This window comes from Saccostrea cucullata, unplaced genomic scaffold (assembly GCF_032062105.1).
Source record: "Saccostrea cucullata isolate Sc308-1 unplaced genomic scaffold, CSIRO_AGI_Scuc_v1 ctg246, whole genome shotgun sequence".
NCBI classification, from domain to species: Eukaryota; Metazoa; Mollusca; class Bivalvia; order Ostreida; family Ostreidae; genus Saccostrea; species Saccostrea cuccullata.
The window spans coordinates 417,359-439,035 of record NW_026934303.1 but is presented as its reverse complement, the minus strand read 5'-3'; the positions used below and the strand labels follow the sequence as shown (position 1 = coordinate 439,035).

General features: G+C 34.4%; 2 protein-coding genes across 2 annotated transcripts; one reads left to right on the top strand and one right to left on the bottom strand.

Annotated features, from left to right (window-relative positions):
* Positions 1–3,130: 3,130 nt before the first annotated feature.
* LOC134240427 (DNA primase large subunit-like) lies at positions 3,131–12,402 on the bottom strand. The gene is made up of 12 exons (XM_062722517.1): positions 12,226–12,402; positions 10,161–10,270; positions 9,843–9,922; positions 9,424–9,544; positions 8,754–8,846; positions 8,502–8,639; positions 8,104–8,247; positions 4,979–5,161; positions 4,515–4,641; positions 4,116–4,198; positions 3,662–3,815; positions 3,131–3,417 (listed from the first exon to the last, which is right to left on the bottom strand). The coding sequence occupies exons 1-12, from the start codon at positions 12,365–12,367 to the stop codon at positions 3,254–3,256; spliced, it is 1,539 nt and encodes a 512-aa protein (XP_062578501.1). The 5' UTR covers positions 12,368–12,402; the 3' UTR covers positions 3,131–3,253.
* Positions 12,403–12,602: 200 nt separating this feature from the next.
* On the top strand, positions 12,603–21,380 carry LOC134240426 (probable lysosomal cobalamin transporter). The gene is given in 16 exon segments (XM_062722516.1): positions 12,603–12,791; positions 14,976–15,152; positions 15,394–15,457; positions 15,585–15,693; positions 15,728–15,758; positions 16,121–16,188; positions 16,325–16,428; positions 16,518–16,591; positions 16,828–16,953; positions 18,029–18,243; positions 18,501–18,603; positions 18,691–18,795; positions 19,065–19,208; positions 19,512–19,569; positions 20,182–20,285; positions 20,499–21,380. Coding segments are annotated over 16 exon segments (1,656 nt in total). The 5' UTR covers positions 12,603–12,731; the 3' UTR covers positions 20,613–21,380.
* The last annotated feature ends 297 nt before the right edge of the window (positions 21,381–21,677 follow it).

The following is a 21,677-nucleotide window of genomic DNA, read 5'->3' as shown; positions in this document are numbered from 1 at the left end:
CTTATCATAGTCACAAAGGATTTGACTAAATTCAGCACTACACAAGGATTCTTGAATGTCAATGACTTTTTATACCCCTCCTTGATAAGTGGGGGGGGGGGGTATATATTGACCTGGATGTCCGCCCATCCGTCCGTCCGTTACATTTTGGGGTACCCATCTCATCTGCAACTCCTCATATACTACTGAATAAAATATAATGAGACTTTCACATAATCTTTGTTACATACATGTACATGTAGTACCATTGTGCACCTCCTATTTTTGTCCCCCGCTTGAAAAGTGGGGGATATTAATTTGGGTTTGTCCGTCCGTCTGTCTGTCCGTCCGTCCGTCCGTCTTTCTGTCTGTCTGTAACGCTTTCGTTTCCACACGATATCTCGAGAACCCTTTGAGCTTTTGCAATGAAATTTAGCATAGCAACTCCCTGTGGACTAAAGAAGACCCCTATTGATTTTCAGGTCAAAAGGTCAAAGGTCAAGGTCATAAATAAGCAAATTATTTCTGTTAAAACCCTTTCGTTTCCACATGATATCTCTAGAACCACTTGAGCTATTGCAATGAAATTTTATATAACAACTCCCTGTGGCCTAATGAAGATCCCTATTGATTTTGAGGTCAAAAGGTCAAAGTTCAAGGTCGTAAATTTATACATTCTGTCTGTGTGAAATACTATTATTTCCGGGCGACATTTCGAGAAGATTTTGAGCTTATGCAATGTAATTTTATATCAAAACTCCCTAGGACGTCTCTCGCCCCTCTCAAAGTGCCCCGCCCCGTTTGTTTTATTAGTATTTATAGTATTACATGTCGCTATTTTTAGCGCTGGGGCATGAGGAGAGTTATTGCGTATAAAACAGGTTCTCGGCGGACTTTATGTTCTTATTACATCTATTAGAACTGTTTAATAAAGGCTAAATAAATCAAACACCATGGATTGTGTAAAATTTTGGAATACCCATGAATATATACATGTATGTGACTTCACTTCTGCATATACTTCATATCATGTAAAGCGATAGTGGTTAAGTCTCTCGCTTCAAGTGTGAGAGGTCTGAATTTCTTTTTTTTTTTTTTTTTTTAAATACTTTTTTTTTTATTAAATTATAGTATTCAGCATGTGAAATGAAAAATTTATGAGGTTATAAAATCATCATTACAGTGTGATAAAAATTCCATATAAAAAAATCTTCTATACACATAATGAAGAATAAGCAATCAAATCTTTATATGCATATTGACATACATGTATTTTATTTGCTTCAGTATACATGTATACAATTAATAATTCTACAAATTCAGTGCACCTTTTTCCTTCTCTGAATTAGCTTGTACCATTTGATTGGAAACATATTTTGAATTTTCAAGAGAAAACATGGACACTGCCATTTTTTTCTAAAGTATTGAAGGGTACCCATCTATTATCCACAACTTCCCTCCTGAATAAAATTTAATTATACTATGATTTTACAGATTCTTAATTTCATAATGCCATTGTGCACCTCCTAATTCACTTTTTGATCTGACACTTATTTCAGGTCTCCCAGAGCAAAACATTACAAGCATATGGAAGTCAGGGGTATCATTTTGTGAGCTCAGTACTCACAGTATCTCTACTTTTCCCCTAAACATTTTGTTATAAAATTTTAAATCCCCCAACCCTTTATGGCACTACTCATTGCCTTAGGCATGATTCAAAACAGATCTGATTCTTCAGATTCTTAGTAATTTATGAAGGTTCACTGTAGCACTCCTACTCTGGACTAGAAGATTTTACAGTAAACGTTGACCCTCTGCTATACCCCCCTCCCCTTCAGCGACCTTGATTTAAACAGTTTGGGTCTACAGTCAATGTATAATTTATTTATCTCAATAATCGAGGGGTGTTAGAAAAGTTCGCGGACAAATTCAATTGGGAGTGCGCTATTTCCACGAAACCGGTCAAACTTTACAGATAAAATCTTTACCTTTTTTCCTATAAATATACAAGAATTTGGTGCTCTCCAGTGATTATTGAAAAATAAACAGCTTTTTTATTTTGATAAAACTTGCTTCACGGAGCATGCTACATTATGGCACATTTACATCACAAAGACTCCTTATTAAAATTATAAATTGCACAATTGTAGCGCAAAAAGATTTATATTTTACCTGCCGCTAAAGTATTCATGAAATGTCACTGGGAGAAATTTTGAACTAGATTGGAGGATATATGACTGTTTTATAGCCATTTATAAATGATCAACGCGTAAAAACACAGCCAAAAATTGGAACGTCATTGAGCACTGCATTACGTAAAAATTATGTATGCAGACTGGAAAATGTCTTAAAAGAGATTAAAATGTTCAAGATGCTGCCGGAAATTTCCTACACCTACAAAGGACAAGTTTTCAAATGGTTGTAGCTTCATAAGAATGGAAGGATTGGCATTTTGAATGATTAACTCCATCGATCTTCAATTCTCCCCTATCGCATGGACGTTGCGTTGCGCCTATATGGTTTTGCATAGTTTCCATACCTGATCCATTAACTGCATAGACTTTTTTTAAGATCTCAATAATATCCGAATCAGTACAAAAGACATTATAGAAGAAAATTAACATGTCTTGATATAGATATTCAATTTTAATGTAGAAAAAAGATAAGAAAAATCTGAAGAAATGAAAGATTTATAGAACTGCGACAAAGCTTAACGGGTTGAAATCTGGTTGTCACGTCGCCTTACGTCAAGTGATTGCTCCGTGAATCCCATGACCTCATAGTAAAAATCATTGTAAATTTTCAAGATTTTATTATATGGGCCTGATTTTTTATATACCAATAAACAAAATGTAGGAATTTATTCAGACATAGGTCATACTTCACAGTACACAATAGATTTTCTGTAATTCAATGTGTCCGCAAACTTTTCTAACGACCCTCGTATAATTGAAACAATTCTGTCTTTTGTGACACATCATTTTTTAAATTGTTTAACCCCATTTTCCTCAAACCATTTTACGCATTTTATTGTAAATAAATCAAATATCATTCAGCTCAGCAATATAACCTTCAAAATACCATATTGAATGATCAAAACACAGCTTTTGGAGTACATGTATTTTATGAAGTAGTTTATTATTTTAATCTTTTTGTTCCAGAATAAATATTTTTGCAATGTTTCACACCTCATCATTTAAAGACATCACATGGAAAGAAAGACAAACACAGATTGTCTTTGGAGAATGTTTCCGAGATAAAAGTTTCTCATTTGTTATACAGTCTCCATCGACGCCATATAATTATCATCATCCATCATTTCATCATATTCTGTTGCATTCTGGGATACTGGCTGAGAACTCTGGGATGGCTGTGACATTGGTGTCCCCTGACTTGACCTTTGACTTCCTGCTCTTGATGGTGTGTTCATTACCTTACCTGTTTAATAACACAAGAAATTAAAAAGGAAACCACACTATATACACAGCATGTACTAAAAGTAGAATAATAATATAAAAGTGAGTTGCTCAAGATAATACCCCTCTTTTTTAAATAGAGAAAATTAAACATCTTTTAACACTGAAAACATTTTAAAAACCATCCTCTGTACCTGAAATTTTTTTAAAAATTTACTTTACACTTACCATAAAGCAAAATACATAAAATAAAACCTGATTCCTACCTTCCTTTTTGCCTGAGTGGAATGCCTGACTTTCATCAAAGTACTGGTTAGGGTGATTAATGGCTGTGTCCGGGTCATCGGTCCCCGAGTGGGTGGCATCAAAATACCACTTACAAGCAATCTGGTAGTGTCCCTCACGCGTAAACTTCATTATCTGTGTAGAAACAGTATTGTAATCCATCTGTGATTATACCCAAAGTAGTCTCCATTAACATAAATCTGTGATCAAGTTTCAGACCCATTTAATTTTGTTAGACATACATGTACAATTGTACATGTCCATGCTGCTGTTATTCAGTTATTTCTTCCTTTCCTTGACTTACTTCCTCCAAGTTTGAGAATGAGAATACACAGATAAATAGAAATCTAATTCAAGATAGCTATAGTTCTGCACTACATGTACATAGACATTGGTTAACTTTAATTCTGCTCTAAGTTCCGTTTTTAATCTTACCTTCTCAGTGAAATCCTTGTTGATTCCCTGCAGTCGCAGTTTCTGAGCCAGCAGATCAGCATCTGTATGTCTGAATGGACATCCTTAAAATATAGTTATAATTTTGGGTGTTTTTTTTTAATGAGTTCATGGATCAATATCTTTATTAAAATTTTAGCAAGTTTTAAAACTGCAATTTAGTAAGTTCTTTAAAAGAACTGAATGTGTAATAAAATTACATGCAATTCTTTCAAAAAATTAAAAGTTTAATTTCAGTATCTCTATCATTAATTTCTCAAATCCCAAGGATACACCAAACAAGGTTTTGCCATACATTTATGCACAATGTATAAATACAAGTAGTCTTGCCAGATTGAATATATGTTTAAATTTTCCTCTTTACAATAACATTCTATTTACCGTGGTTATCCCCGGGACCGGGAGCGTTTGACATGATGATCTTATTACAGCTGTAGGGGGTGTAGTCAGCTCGCTTTCCCTCCTTACCATAGTTATGTCTGATATTGTAGGAATACTGCTTGTCAAACTGAAAACAGGAAATATAATTCAAATCAGCAAAACTCATTTCTCCATCAACAAAATCCCAAAATGCTGTGCAAACTAAAAAGATGGAACGACAGATTTTCTATTTTTTTTCGGAAACATTTAACTAGGAATACATGAAAAGATCAGGGATTATCTAGATACTGTTACAAATCCTCCTCCCTTTCTACTGCATCAAACATCAACATGCATATCTAGAGTATCCCAACTGAACATTCATGTAAATGTTGAGGTTTAGGATTTTTTTTTATGACAAGCACTTATTTTTCCAATATTGATAAATTTTAAAAATCCTGTTTGTATGGCTAAAAAAGACTAACCTTTTCCCCATCCATGATTTTGGTGAATTCCATTTTCCAAAATCGGAGTGCTTCCTCCAAGGAGAGCCCAATCCCCTTTAGGAAAAGTCCGTACTGCATTCTCCCCCCGTGTTTAAGGTGGTGGTCCCTCTTCATGGCCTGGTGGAGATTCTGCATGCAGGGAGGAAATGACTGCTTCGACAACTGTAAGTGGAAAAAATAACATGAATGTACACATTATTTTATGTCGTAACATCAACCATTCAAAAGTTATGGGTAATATTTAATTTTCTACAGACAACCAGACCAACAGGAAGTCCAAACTACCGGTATGTGCTCCTGAATCCTTTATTATGGTGCAAAAATGAGAGAATTAAAGTGTACTTGTCAAGAGTTAAAAAATTGAAACATAGGTAATCAAAGATTACGAAGCTCACCTCGACGAATGTTATCAGTGTAAGTAATGCAAATCTCACATCAAATTTTCTTAACAGTTGGTTTTTATTCTGACAATAATATTCAAGCAAGTTCTGTTTAAATTAGGGATGTCAAAATATTTATTTTCCTTAGTCGAACATTCGATTGCATCATTCGAACGATAGTCGACTATTCGGAGCATTTTTTGAAAAAAAAAATCTAATCGATAGCGTTTTTAAAAAAATAAAAACCCTTTTCGTAAATTTATGTAAAAAGTAACATTAAATGCTTATACTTTGTGTTGCACACCGATATTCAGATGATCCTTAAGTTGGGATAAGATGTAGAAATGAAATAGATTTACACCAGCAATTGATTCTCCAAAATATATGAATTTTCGTAATTTTCATAAATTGGTCTGTACATTCTTTCGTTCTTGTACGTTTAGAGAATTGTCAGCACAGTGTTTTTAAAACTTATTCAAAATAAATTGGAAAAGGGGAGGAGATTATTGTTTTAATAAGTATCGAAGTTTCAAAACTTCATGGCTATGCTGTGTTCCTAAGCATTGTTTAAACATTCTTAGAGGTAATAAATAAATTTATAATTGGTACAAGTCCAATTAATAATTTTCAAAGTCCAGTAAAGCGCTGCATAATTTACTACCATAACAATAAAGGTGAGTAATTGAGGAATAATTATCGCGGTATGTAATTACTGTACTTTCTATGTTTACAATGTGGAAACTTATAATTATTTATATACTGTGACTGTGTTTAAGCTCTTATTCATCAGAGAATGGATACTATAATGGTTTTAGGACTGACGCTTTACAATTTTGAGTTGAGAATTCTTTTACACCTCCATTTTTACATTTATTAAATATTCGAATGTCGTTTTATTATTCGATCGTCGGTCCATTTGACTGACAGTCGAATAGTCGATTACTGTAGATCACTTAATTTTCGCGACACCTTATTTTTGCAAGATAGTCATTGACTCTTTATTAGCGAGACAAAATTTTCACGAATCATGGTCATTGCTCTACATAATCTTAAGGAATGCTATTATACGCGAGAATTAAATTTTCGCGAGCATACTGTCTCACGTAATTACGCGAAAATAAAGTGCTCGCTAATAAAAAGTGATTTACAGTATTCATTGACATCCCTAGTTTAAATAGGTCTTAAAATTCATTGGTGATTGTCCTGTGCAAAAAACTTTAACCTCGTCTCTCATTTGGAAAATGTGGGTCAGATCCAGCATCCGAAGCAAGTTTCAATTGTCCATCCTTAGATGCATCATCCATGCAAGTTTGGTCCGGGTAGGGCTTATAGTTACTTGGGAATAATCTAGTCACTAATCTGGTAAATGTAGGTCAGATCCAGCATCCAAAGCAAGTCTGATAGTGTCAATCCCTAGATGCATCATCCATGCAAGTTTGGTCCGGGTAGGGCTTATAGTTACTTGGGAATGGACGTGCTTCTAAAACTTTAACCTGGTCACTCATCTGGAAAATGTAGGTCACATCCAGCATCCGAAGCAAGTCTGGTAGTGTTCCATCCCTAGACGCATTATCCATGCAAGTTTGGTCCGGGTAGGGCTTATAGTTACTTGGGAATAATCTAGTCACTAATCTGGTAAATGTAGGTCAGATCCAGTATCCGAAGCAAGTCTGGTAGTGTCAGTCCCTAGATGCATCATCCATGCAAGTTTGGTCCGGGTAGGGATTATAGTTACTTGGGAATGGACGTGCTTCAAAAACTTTAACCTGGTCACTCATCTGGAAAATGTAGGTTAGATCCAGCATCCGAAGGAAGTCTGGTAGTGTCCATCCCTAGAGTCCAAATCCATGCTTAAGTTTGGTCCGGGTAGGGCTTATAGTTACTTGGGAATAATCTAGTCACTAATCTGGTAAATGTAGGTCAGATCCAGCATCCAAAGCAAGTCTGATAGTGTCCATCCCTAGATGCATCATCCATGCAAGTTTGGTCCGGGTAGGGCTTATAGTTACTTGGGAATGGACCTGCTCCAAAAACTTTAACCTGGTCACTCATCTGGAAAATGTAGGTCACATCCAGCATCCGAAGCAAGTCTCATAGTGTCCATCCCTAGATGCATTATCCATGCAAGTTTGGTCCGGGTAGGGCTTATAGTTACTTGGGAATAATCTAGTCACTAATCTGGTAAATGTAGGTCAGATCCAGTATCCGAAGCAAGTCTGGTAGTGTCAGTCCCTAGATGCATCATCCATGCAAGTTTGGTCCGGGTAGGGATTATAGTTACTTGGGAATGGACGTGCTTCAAAAACTTTAACCTGGTAACTCATCTGGAAAATGTAGGTTAGATCCAGCATCCGAAGCAAGTCTGGTAGTGTTCCATCCCTAGATGCATCATCCATGCAAGTTTGGTCCGGGTAGGGCTTATAGTTACTTGGGAATGGACCTGCTCCTAAAACTTTAACTGGGACGCCGATGCTAACGCTGACACCGACGGTATACCATAAGTTCATCTCGACTTCGTCGAGGTGAGCTAAAAATGGTCTCTATTTGACAACTAACATGGCTGTGCAGTCATCAAGAGTAAAGACTTACATGTAGGTGATCCAATCTGATTAAAATTAGATGTTAGATCTGCTCGTATACTCCCTACACTAACACTATAAACCACAGAAAAGTGTTGAAGTATAGAAATTAAGAAAACAAATCAAAAAAATATCTAGAACTTACTGTATCGATCATTTCGGCAGTGATTTTTCCCATGTTTGACTTTTTGGAGCTGTAGTCCTGACCTAGATATCTCTTACTGAGCCCTGACAACATGGGCAGGAGGCGGTTATCTTCCTCTAACTGGGGTAAAGCTCGCGACGTCAACTACAATATCAACAAATCTTAGAAAATAGTTTGAATTAATTAAGATTAGAAGAATTAAAGTGTTAAAAACGAATGCAGAAAAATCAATATCAAACATTTACAGCACAGTTATAATTGTTGTATAGTTTGCTATATTTCATTTTCAGTCATATTGTAACTCATTTACACACTATAATATCCTTTTTGAAAATGCATATGCATAGAAACACACATATTCAACACTTATAGAATGTAAAAAAAGAAGGAATTATTACTGCTAGTTGTTGGGAAAGATGTGCTCTGTAATGAGTGATTAAGATGGAAATCATATCATCTTTGGGAACATAGGCAAATCCTTTATGAAGAAAGACCTTCCGACCACGAACGAGATCCAACACTTCAGTAAAGGGAACCTGCAGAATGATAAATAATCCACTGAACATCCAGAAGTTTAACAGTTTCTTGTTATATTCTTTACAGCTCAACACACACCAAGACTTACAATATAACTGATGAGAAGAACAAACCTTGAAATATTCCACTGTGTCAGCTGTGCTAGAATTCTTTCCTGCGGAGGCTATCAGATCTTGTAACACTTTGTTTTTCTCCTCTTCTGAGATCTACAACACATAATAAATGTAGCTGATTGTGGATATACATTGAAAATTGTCTTATTCGGATGTTTATATTCTAGGCTAGAAACCAGACTACTGACTTACTGAGTAATAATCAAGACTACTGACCTATTGGATTTGAATCCAGACTACTAACATACTAGGTTTGACTTAAGACAACTGACTTTAATACTGGATTATAATCCAGACTACGGACTCACTGGGTTATAATCAAGACTACTGACTAGCTGGGTTATAATCCAGACTACAGACTTACTGGGTTATAATCCCGACTACAGACTTACTGGGTTATAATCCCGACTACTGATTTACTGGGTTATAATCCAGACTACTGATTTACTGGGTTATAATCCCGACTACTGATTTACTGGGTTATAATCCAGACTACAGACTTATTGGGTTATAATCCAGACTACTGACTTACTGGGTTATAATCCAGACTACTGACTTACTGGGTTATAATCCAGACTACAAACTTACTGAGTTATAATCCAGACTATTGACTTGTAAGGTTATAATTCAAACTACTGACTAACTGTTATAATCCATACTATAGACTTACTGGGTTATAATCTAAACTGTTGTCTTGAAGAAATTTCTGTTTACCCTCTGCAGTTTCTTTTGTGAATCTGTATCGAAACAAATCCAATTCCTGTTGCAGAAACCAACGCTTTAAGTCTTCCCTGTGAATCAGAAAAAATGGATATTCTGTACATGTATCTAAGAGACATCTCCAAACAGTACAAAAATTAGACTACAAAGGATATATGAAAGGATATGTGTTATATTATATGTCATTTCCTTAATAGATTGTGACTTCCCAATTTAGGAACTTAGTCTTTACTGACATCTGATCAGACAAAGATTAGATTCTTATAAAACTGGCAAGTGTAGATACGCTTATTTTCTCCTTCTCAGTGATGCGAATGTTTGTCATAAATTTTTTTTATCAAGGCTTGGAATGTTATATTTTACACTCACGATCTGCAATAAGCAAGTCTCAGTATGAAGTGTGAAATGTGGTCCATTCTGTATTCATTATCATCAACAGAGAAATCTGTCTGTAAGAGAAAAAGTGTTTGTATTTTTACTTTTTGCATACAAGAAATGAACATGTTAGTATGCAATAATATATATCTGTGCACGATACATATATAATTTTAATGTTTTAATTAAAAACTAAACAAATCTGCACTTTTAAACTGTTTAAAAATAATTTTGTCATAAAGATACATCTACTACACAGATCTCATCAGACTTCTCAGTAAATGAGGATGTTCATGTACGCCTGTATTTTACCCTTGTAATTCTGTGTAACTTGGTTTTCTTAATCTCCTTCTCCACCAATGCGTTGTATTCATCTGACCCGCGCATGTATCTAATACCAGCATTTTCAATTGCTTTGAGAACTACAAATGTAAAAAAAATATATATTAAATATTGCAGTTGATTAAATTTTATTATTATATAGTCTATTTATAGTCCCTATATAATCTATACATGTCAAGCACAAACAGTTCATTACACTACATGTTCACTGGAGGGTCATTGCGCCTGCAGCGGCATTGTGAAGTCATAATCAACACTTTGAACAACGTTGTAAACAATGGTTGCAATGGCCACAGTCAACTATGTATCTGAGCAGGAAAAATGGTAAACAAACCTATCAAAGGACTATTCTTAAACATTTTGACGTCTTACACATAGCGAAACTCGGAAAGAAAACATGGAGTTACAAATTCTAATTCGGACATTTTTTTATTTTCGACAATGGATGTTCGTAAATGAAAATGTGTCATCATGCATCAATGTCTTATTTATTCAAATCCGGACTATATATTAAAACAGTTATGGATTCGTTTGGTGTTAAATATGGTTTGTTATTCACAAAAAATAATATCAATATTGACCTCGGCTTCACCTCGGTCAATACTGATATTTTTCTGGTGAATAACAAACCACATTCAACACCAAAAGAGTCCATAATTGTATATATTTTTTTGTATCTCCAAAGCACTCATTTAACACAGGAGAATGATTTTCAAAGGACTAGAAGGTAAATGACATTCATTCACATGTTCACAAAGTATCCCAACAAACTCAAGCTTGAATTTCAAGAGCTGATAAATATTACTGCCTGTTTTCCCTCGATGTTTTGGACAACACTTTATCCTTTAGGGTTAACAGGGTTATAGAGAAGTGGACTGTTGAAGCTTTGCCTACATCCACTTGGTTTTCTTGTGACAGTTGAGTTTATTAATGTTAAAATTGTTAATAAAACATATGTCTGTTAATGTTATGTATAATCAGATATATTTCAGACAAAATGTTAGTTGAAGTGCAAACCGTCACAATATCTACATTTTACACATTTTCCAGAACCAAGACTTGAAGGCCTGTGAATAGAAACGGATGTTGGCAAAGACTGTCCATTTTTTTTTAAAGAGAATACCATCAACCCATTTATCATAATATAAAATCGAGAGATGACTTTTATTCATTTGTATCGGTATTTGAAAATAATTTTTAATTAAAATCTAAATAACTCCCATTGAAACAGGTTCCTGTACCTTCATTATAACAAGATTTATAATAATTTGAGTATTTATACATTCAAAGGTGCCAGGACCAAGTGTGTTGATCATTACAGGTCCAGTACAATCACTAGATTTAGCTACGTAGGTAGAATTACCTACGTAGCTTTATTTACCTACCTCAGGTAACTTTATTTAGCTATTTCAAGGTAAGTTTTCAAAAGTTTTATTTTTATTAAAAAGAGAAAAAAAGTCGCAATTAAATGACTATTTATATTTATACATGGGAGGCTTTAAAAAACAATGCGAAGCAGAGATAGTTTAAACATTGCTGCGTTTGGACAATTTAGAGCAAAACATGTTATTCCATTGTTTGGTTATCTGACCATGCGGTGAGGTGCGGTGAGGCAAGACTGAGTATGATTACTTCACATTGTGCTGAATAATTACCGACCTATTATCGTGTTAACCGGAACTGGACTTCTTTGTCATTTCATTCAAGAAGTAACTGTTCTAACTGTCGTACATAGCCCCAGAACTTTCAGAACTTTGATTGCAAATGCGCAGAAAAAGACATTTTTTCAAGAAGGATTTTTTCATGAGTTGTTTTCAGATGAGTACAAAGTTGAAAATGATCACTGCATCAAAATGATATTGTCTGCACACCCTGAGAAAAATGCTTTTTAATAGAAATAGATCAATTTGGTAGCTAAATAAAGCTACCTCAGGTAGGTAAATAAAGCTATGTAGGTAAATCAAGCTACGCAGCTAAATCTAGTGATTGTACCAGACCTGCATTAGACAAAAATGGGTATATTCTTTGTCTTCACCTTTTAACCTCTCTATCGCAAATTCCTCGAATTCCTGGAGTGAAATTGTCTCTGTTGGTGGTAATTTATAAAACTGAAGGCGATGTTTTCCTCCAGTCTTTAACGATTTGGAAGTTTTCGCCCTCCTTACTCCAAAATCCATGTTGCGTTTTTGGCGCCTTGACTTAATTTCTGAACCCGATCAGTACAGACAAAATTTATTTTTAAGTTTTCTGCATTTTTTTTCTAATTATAAATATTTCATGTATGATGCCAAAAACTTTCATTAATGAAAATCTATGACAACTTCATAGAATTTCAGGCAGGGATTGAATATACATTGAACAACATTTTATGATTAATTTGAATCGAGATCGGCATTGCAGAAAATAATTTCAAGGAAAACCGAAACAACAACAACAACTGACAAGAACAAGTGGAAGTTCAAGTTGTCAGTTCTGAGGCTGGCTTAGCCTTGTTTAAGCTATCTTTATAATTTCAGTACATCAGGATTTTTTCCTAACATCATGTCAATTCCAAGTGCTGCGCTGGCAGCGGGATGGATACCATTCGTTGTCACTTTGGTTGTAAGTAGAAATTGGTCACATGATCCTGACAAATTGTTTATGAAGTAACGAATAACATCAGTAGTCAGCATTACAAGCGAACCATTGGTTGGAATAATCTAATGCTATTTTTTTAATCATCTGTAAGCATACAAATACAAATACAAATATTTTATTGGCACAAACACAATTACAGTAATTGGTAAAGGCCCATAGAAAACATAGTGATAAGCATGAAAATACAGTAGAACACAACTAGAATACAAACAATTGGTGTAGCAAATTATGTATTGTACTCATAAAGCATATTTCAAGGAATTTCATTTGGAGAGGAATATTTGCACATAGTAACATACTAAGGCGTAACAAAAAATTATGTTTGTTTACGGTTACCCAAACGACCCTAATTTTCATCGCCGACCCAAACTTTTTTTTCATCGTAAAAATCCGGAAGTTACTGGCCGGTCAGTTTAACTTTTACATTCATCTTTGAAATCGAAATTGAAAGTACAAAAACAAAACCAGCGAGTTCAATTTTTACACCAACGAGTTCGTTCCAAGTGGTTGTAAGTAGAAATTGATCACATGATCCTAACAAATTGTTTATGAAGTAACGAATAACATAAATTCTTACAAGCAATTTGCTTACCATTGCATGGCAGTTGTAGGGGTGTGCAACTAGCATCGCCTGATGCCCGGAACTACCATTTTTGGGGTAGTAAAAATTAAAATTATGCATATAATACATGAGAAATACAAACGGTATTTTCACTCATTGTTTTGCTATTTAATTTCCAACTAATGAAAATTTTCCAGGCAGCATGCTCCAACTGTTCTTAAATTACTTTAACCGTATCCATTTTGAAGTACTACCTGACTTATTTACTTAAAAAAAACGATCGTTTTTTCCTAATCCGAATTTCCTCCATTCCTCTGTTAATGGTAAATACATGCAGATATCTCTTTCCATTATTTACGGTCCCCCAATCGACTAATACCTAAGTGTTATGTGGTTAAACTTTAATATATTATATCAATTGTATTTAATGGTTTGAAATGAAAATAAAATGATTTTGCTTCATTTTAGATAAGCTACGGAAGTACAATATATGAAAAGATAATAAATTGAAAAGATAATATAATTTCAAAAATTGAAAATTAGTAATCCGCATCAGGACACTTAAAAGGGAAAAACTTTTGGTTGACAAATTTTTAAACTTCAACTTTAAAAGGGATGGCTTAGGACCCTGACTTTCTCAACAATGAACTTTTTACAATATTTGTTTTTACAATTTTTTGCCCCTATATTTGGACTGCTCACTTTTAACTTCGGGCTGGTAACTTTATTGCTGTTACAAGCCTGTGGGCTAGTACTTGATTTTTTTAATTGCACACCCCTGAGTTGTAAGGCAAGAAACCACCCATATTTCAAGCCAAACAAAAGTAAGGCACCATACAATGGTAAAACTGTTTTGTAGATGTAATTCAACCAATTCATGTGAATTTGTGTTTAAAAAAATTCAATAAAATAAAAAAAAATTCCTACCTACCGACCCTATTTTATTTCAGCATGTAACAGTAAACAAAGATATTTTTTTGTTTGGCCTAACAATCATCCTCAAAGTATAATAGCTTTTAAAAGTTGAACTAAATATGGAGACTTCCCCAGTTCAGAACCACAGGGCACAGTTTTTGATGTCACTTTCAATATACTGATAATTTCATTGAAATCATTGAAATTTGCCATCTCATTTCAACTCGTTCAATGTAGATTAAAAAAAAGAGACAACAGATGACACTTGCCATCTGAAAGTTCAAGGGGGTTCCTCAGTTCACACTTGATTTTTATCAGCATCTACATTTTTCTTTGGATGAAATCACTGAACAACTCCTTTCTATCATATGATGATTTGCACTTGCCATATATATACATGGAGTGAACAAAAAATGTCCTTGATACATAGCATATACATACTTAAAATTGAAAGCAAAGGAAGTAGTGATTTCTAACCAATTAAATATTTAAGTGTTCAGTCATTTCTGGCTATTTTACATAAAGAAGTGTCTTCCACATGAGAGTGAGAAATGAATTGAAACTGATTGTTTCATAGTGATATGAATGCAATTGGTGAAAATACAATCATGCAGTCTGATTACAGCATATGTCACTTTTTTGATTAATAAAGCATTTATTGCAACTTTCAGTTGATCCTTCTGTTTTCTGGTGCCTATGTAAAATATTTCATCAGTAAGAGAGATGGTACTATATCCAGTACACTGTCATCCGTGGTGGCACTCAGCGTTACACTACTAACCACAGCTCTGATCCCAGTAGATGTATTCCTGGTCTCTTTCATGAAAAACACAGATGGAACATTCAAAGTAAGGAAAAGTAACTTTGACATATTTATTGTAAATACTTATGAAATGTATTCATTTACGAGTCAGAAATAAATATCTTTTCAATGAGATTTGATTGACAAAAAATAAATAAATATTTTTCAAGTTTTAGATGCCAAATAAAATAAAATTGCGAACTTTCATTGAATTTTCAGTTTATTCTTTTAAATAAACCTAACCTATAACAAATGTTAATTAGTAATCATTACCTTTATGTCTAAAGGACTGGGCTGTGAGCAACACAACAAGACAATCTCTGGAGAACTCTGTATCAGATGCATACTACTGTAAGTATAGTAACTAGTAATAACAAATGCATTGTCTAAAGCATTGTAATATGCTTTTAAAAACAGTTAAAGTAAAAGTTATGGTGAAAATGACTTGAAAAGTTATATTGCCTTTGATTTTTTCCAGCCCTGTATGGACTGATTGTGTTCTGTCTATTCCTTCCTAATTTATTCTCAGTATTGGACATCTTAGCATTATGATTGAGTATAGTTATTTTGCCTTTTATTTTTTTCCAGCACTGTATGGACTGATTGTGTTCTGTCTAAGAGAGAGAGGGATGAAGAGTCAACAGTTAAATCTGTATGTTAACATACATATACAATGTATAGACCTATCTTAAAAATGATCCTCTGAAGTTAAATATCTACATTAATAAACATATGCATGTACATTAATCCTACAAGACAATTAAAAAATGATGATGTATTAGTATACAGTGAAAGCTCATTTCTACAACTTTGTAGAATTGATTGACAAAAATGTCCAAGATATAAAAATTCAATACCATGGTACTTGAGTATAAATACTAAAAACTTTTTTTTACAGTAAGTCATTTTGCTGTTCATGTAATTCCTTGGTTTTCAAAACATCAGTGTTCTTTTATACATATCTGTACAATAAACTGCATTTCCTGGCAATGATATTGTTTGTTATTCTAACAGAGAATGTGTTCAGCCTTAAAGTTTACCCTTGTTTCATTGTTCATCATCGTGGCTCTCTTGTTAGTTGGGTAAGTATATTTTACATGTTTAGTTCTCTTTCATCATAGCAAACAATAACTGCTTCTTGATAAATTTGGGCTCTTTCAGACATATTTACTCTGAAAGTATTATTGAATCATATAAAATATTTTAAACTTTTTACAGAGCCTTTGTGGGTGTAAATCATGACACACCCCCATCAGGCAAAAACAACACAAACCAGTGGAACAGGATTGTGGACCTCTTCAAGGAGTTTAGCAACGAAAACAGTGAGTCTACTGTTTAAATACCCACATAGTAGTGGAGTACATTATTTTGTATTTTATTTTGCGTGATGTGGTATATTTTGTTTACACAGAGTTGGAGGATGCCCTGTCTTTTGTTGTGAGTGTACTCAGTCTTTTTGGGATGCTGGCACTTATCATGTACTCAGTAAGTATAGTGTGTCTGTATCACATCTGTTCTAACAACTTTACATGCCTCTTTAAGGACATTTTCAAAGCTATTGATACTTAATATCAGAAATGTTGAATTCTCCTTTATAATAAAAGATATGTCATGGTATTTGAACTGTTTTAGATTAACAGTGTCACAGAGTTATCTACCCCTGTAAAGTTTATTATTTGACAGACTTGAGACTGGGTTCTTGACTTATTTTTCTATGACAGGCTTATGGGATGTCAGCCATGCCTATGTCTCTAATAAAAGGAACAAAGAGTGCAAAAGAAGAGAGATTAGATGTTCAGAGTCAAAGGTCAAGGATAAGCAACAGGTCAAGTGCCATCAGGGACAAGGTATGTGAGGAGTTCATGTTTACAATTTAAAGGGGATGCATATATGATTGAAAATATTTCTTTTTTATGATACTGCATACAGGGAAATTTTCATTCCCGTTTTTTATACCCCCCGCAAATGAAGTTTGGGGGGGGTATATAGGAATCACCTTGTCCGTCTGTCCATCTGTCTGTCTAGCTGTCTGTCCGTCTGTCTGTCTGTGCAAACGTGTCTGGTCCATATCTTTCTTACTGAGGGACATTAGAATCTGCTACTCCACACATTGATTGCCCATGACCTAAGGGTGTGTCATGACCTTGACCCAAGGTCATTTGGGGAACTTCAAAGTCACTGGAAGAAAAATTTCATAATTGGTGTCCGGTCCATATCTTTCTTATGGATAAACTTGGTAGGTTCTCATTTCACACTAAGATTGCCCATGACTCAAGGGTGTGTCATGACCTTGACCCAAGGTCATTTGGGGAAGTTCAAGGTCACTGGAAGAAAAATTTCATAATTCGTGTCCTGTCCAAATCTTTTTTATGGATAAACTTGATAGGTTCTCATTTCACGCAAAGATTGCCCATGACCCAAGGGTGTGTCATGACCTTGACCCAAGGTCATTTGGGGAAGTTCAAGGTCACTGGCAGAAAAATTTCATAATTCATGTGTGATACCTATCTTTATTATGGAAAAACTTACTTCTGAAAAACCCAGCAGGGGGTATCTTGTCCCGTTTGGACAGTTCTAGTTTTTTTTGCCCTCTTTATGATTAGGCGAATTGAAAATGGGTTGAATTCAAAGAATGACGCATAATTTCTTAAACAGAGCTATTACTGGGTGAATTTGAAATGGTTCAAAATTGTTTGTAAGTGCAAAAGGTGGAAAATAACACGGGGCAAAAATAACCCTATATACTGTAGTCATACTGTAAACATGGGTATTTTTATGGGGTAAAATTTTCCAATTTCCAACCAAAGAATCAAGTGTTCATATGGAGCTTATTTTTGCAGAAGTTAAGGAATTTACAACATTTTTTGCTTAATATGGTACCTTAAATTAACCCTTTCCATGTTGTTTGAAATCTTGAAATAGTACTCACGTCGAGGCCTGTCTTCGCGGAATCGGGACCGGGTGGAGATTTTAGACGAGGAGGAGAGGTTACTAGAGAGGGAGGACAAACACCTCGAGGCCAAAGAGAAGAGTCTTCTGAGGAAATGTCTCCTCATTCTGAGGCCATTCGAGGTGGTGTTTGGGGTGGCCTTTTTCTTGGTGACACTACTGATCTTTGTGTCACTGCTATTGACAAAGTAAGGGCACTCTAGGAATTAGTTTATTTTTCATTATATTCTTGAGGCTTGTTTGTTTTAATTCAGGGTGCAGTTTAATGGAATGGATGCCTAGGAATATTTATACAAGAAGTGCAAAAAATTTATCATATGTACTTGTCTAGTGTAAATTAGTTTTCAACCTTACAATTTTACATTATAACTAGATATTAAAAATTCTTATCCCAATACTTATTTTGATCAAAGACCCAAATTTATTTATTATGTGATTTTTGTAGCATTGACAAGGCCATGCATGGCCTGGGTTACAAGTCTGGCTATGCTCTACCAAAGAGACAGCTCCCTAATCCAGTCGACATCATTCTGGTCTTCTGTCAAAAGGTAAGATTGTTAAAGGATATATTTAAATATTCACTAGCCACAGCTCTGTAACTTGTTCATGTTCAGCCATTCTTATGAACCTTTCAGGTGTTCCCCCTGGATTACATCATGTTCGCTGCTCTGGTTCTGCATCTCGTGTTCTGCTCTATGTCTGGAGTCAGAAACATTGGAATCTGGTTTCTTTGGCTCAGAGTAGGTCATGTATTTACTTTAACTCTGTAAAAAAACAAAGGAATTTATAGCTTAAAAAAAGGCTATATTTTCATATTCTTCACAAGAAAAGAAAGAGCTTGAATGAAAAGAAAGTGAAGTGATAGCTTAAAAGAGGGTTAAATTTTCATATTCTTTACAAGAAAAGCAAGAGCTTTCTCTCACTGTAAACCTCAAAGTTTGATTAATGAAATAAAAAAAAAAAGAAGGTACATAAAATTTCTTTATTTTTTTTTCTTCTTTGTTGACAGATGTACAAGATTCGTCCACGTAGAACCCGTCCACAAGGTATCCTGATGATGTGTATGATCATGATGTTTTTGACTTTGGCCATCAACATTATTATATATGAGTTGACACCTCAGTACTCCTCTTTTGGAAGTCAGAGATATGTGGTATGTACATGTGATTATATTCAAATCCGTAGAAATTCATCAACATCACAGTGTTGGTATATAGTCAATGTAGCAAGTCAAATGATAAAGTAATCATAACTGATCACCACAGCATGTTAGCAGCTGTGTATTGAAGATAGTAATAAAGGTTTGCACCAGGAATGTAGAAGACATAAACAACATCAGAGAATTGTATTACTAAGTGTTTGCAAAGCATAATTTAATTTTTTAAGCATGATTACATTGATTTCTGTTCCATCATCCTATTGACTAGATGTACATGCAGTTGTTTTCTTGTTCTAGGAAATCAAAGGAAATTCCACACGAGAGATTGTGTCCTGCACGACAGATGCCACAGCAAGTACGTCATTTAATGTGTTTACTGCGTAGATACATGTAATAATCTTTTAAACAAGAAGTTAAATGCAGTAACGTATTAAGTGATCACACATGTATCTTAGAGATAGCATATAAGCAGGTTTTTTAGCAAGAATTCAATTTTGTATTTATTAGCGAGGGTGTTGAGATAGCTAAAATTGCACATCTGTACATGTACTGGGGATGTAAGTCTATCTGTCAAGGTATTGTCAATCCATAAAATTGTGTCTTGCTGAAAGTACAATGAAAGTACAATGAATGTACTGTAAACCAACTGTTATTCGTGTGCAAGAAATATTCGCGAGTTCTGCAACCTACTTTTATTCCCAAATATTATATTAATTGCCACGAACCAGTAATTTTGATAAGTATTTGTACAGAATATTTCCTTGGTTACGAAAATTAATTGTCGTGGATTGATTTCAAACAAACGAATGGTGAATAAACGATGACACGAATAATAGTTGGTTTACAGTATATACCAATTTTTAGGGCAAATTTGCTAAATTTGCAGATCACTAAAATTTCAACTTGCATGACACATTTGTACTTTAAAAAATAAAATACAAAAATTAATAAGTATATTTACCTGTAGGTGACTGCACCATTACCCGGATGACGCTGCTGTTGACCAGTTTCTTCTACAGAATGTGGTTCTTTGGGGCCGCCTATTACTGGGGCACCTGGATCTTCCTAGGGGTATGGAAGGTTTCTCTCCTTGCTTTCGGAGCAATAAAAGCCCATTAAAATCAAAGTTCCCATCTATCAGTCTTGCATAAGTCATGTTATTATACCTTTCTAGAATTTTGAATGAACATACAGTTAATATACATATCTGATTTTTTAAAAATTGTACTTTGCAATAACTGTACTGATTTATTACAATCCTTTTTAAATACATTATATTTTTAGTTTATCCTGATTGGGTTTGTTATCTCCATCATTAAGAAGAGGAAGTCATCTATTGAGGGTGAAGTAGAGAGAGACGATTTTGATGACAGTGATGATGATCTGTTAACCGGGTAAATCCATAAATCTGCGGTTTGGTATGAAAAGGTCCTATTTTGGGGAAATGACATTCCTAGAAGAGATGGAGCATACTATTGTATTTCAAGTCTATTCAGTGACTACTGTTATGCATGAATAATAGTGAATGTGTATTATATAGGTATGTGTGATAAAATGTTTCTCAGAGAGAGAGGTGGAAAAGAGAGAGAGAGAGAGAGGAATACTAAAGTCTTGCATAATTTGTTCAATGTTTAAAATCTTATTTATTAGTCCTGTTCTATTGAAATTGAGGTGATGCAATGCTTTATCTCATCATGTGTTCATTTTGTCCAATATTTTTTTTTATCAATCAAACTTTCAGATAATTAAGTAGAATTCCTAAATATTGAATTTTCAATTTATATTGGTTGGCATTTTTAACTCACTTTGACATTTCCATGGTACTTGTGTACTGTAGCTATTGATGTTTTAGAAATCCAAGTTAATTTGCAGAATCAGACTCTTTATATATACACTATACACTGTGTTAAAAAAAGTGTTCGAGTGGGGATGGGCATCCCTAGCCTATGTGTCGCTGTAAATTGCATATTATGAATGATCTGTGTTATAGAAGTTAAATTATCTTTGAAAAGCTTGTTAAAATTTTGTATGCAAGGTCATATATTTCTGTGATACATGTATATTTATTTGCTGTTAAATGTTTTTTTTTTTTTTTGTATGTTGGTAACATTTTGGTATTTAAATGTAGCAAACACTTTCAAGAACATAAACTGAGAAATTGTGTTATTTTTTCTCATCATTTAGTTACCAAGTCAATTTACTAATAATTTACAAAATGGCATTCTGTATGATATCTAAATAAAAGGCAGTATCCTTACAATTATATCATTACAATATTAGTTAGGGGGTGTCCATACTGTAGCTTGAACCTACGACTCCAGTGCTCTACCGACTGAGCTATTGCTGGCAGTAGTAGGACTCACTATATACAACCCATAGCCTTTTAAAATCTGTTACACTATATGTATAACAAGCAAATTCAAAGAATTGTGGTCCCCCGCTTTCGGTGTCTTTGTGGATGAG

Excerpts from the sequence above, each read along its gene's own strand:
- LOC134240427 (XM_062722517.1), bottom strand. The coding sequence starts at position 12,367 with ATGGATTTTGGAGTAAGGAGGGCGAAAACTTCCAAATCGTTAAAGACT. Across the intron at positions 9,545-9,842 it reads AGACTTGCTTATTGCAGATC|GGAAGACTTAAAGCGTTGGT; the intron begins GTGAGTGTAAAA and ends TCTGATTCACAG. Across the intron at positions 8,640-8,753 it reads ACACAGTGGAATATTTCAAG|GTTCCCTTTACTGAAGTGTT; the intron begins GTTTGTTCTTCT and ends ATCATTCTGCAG.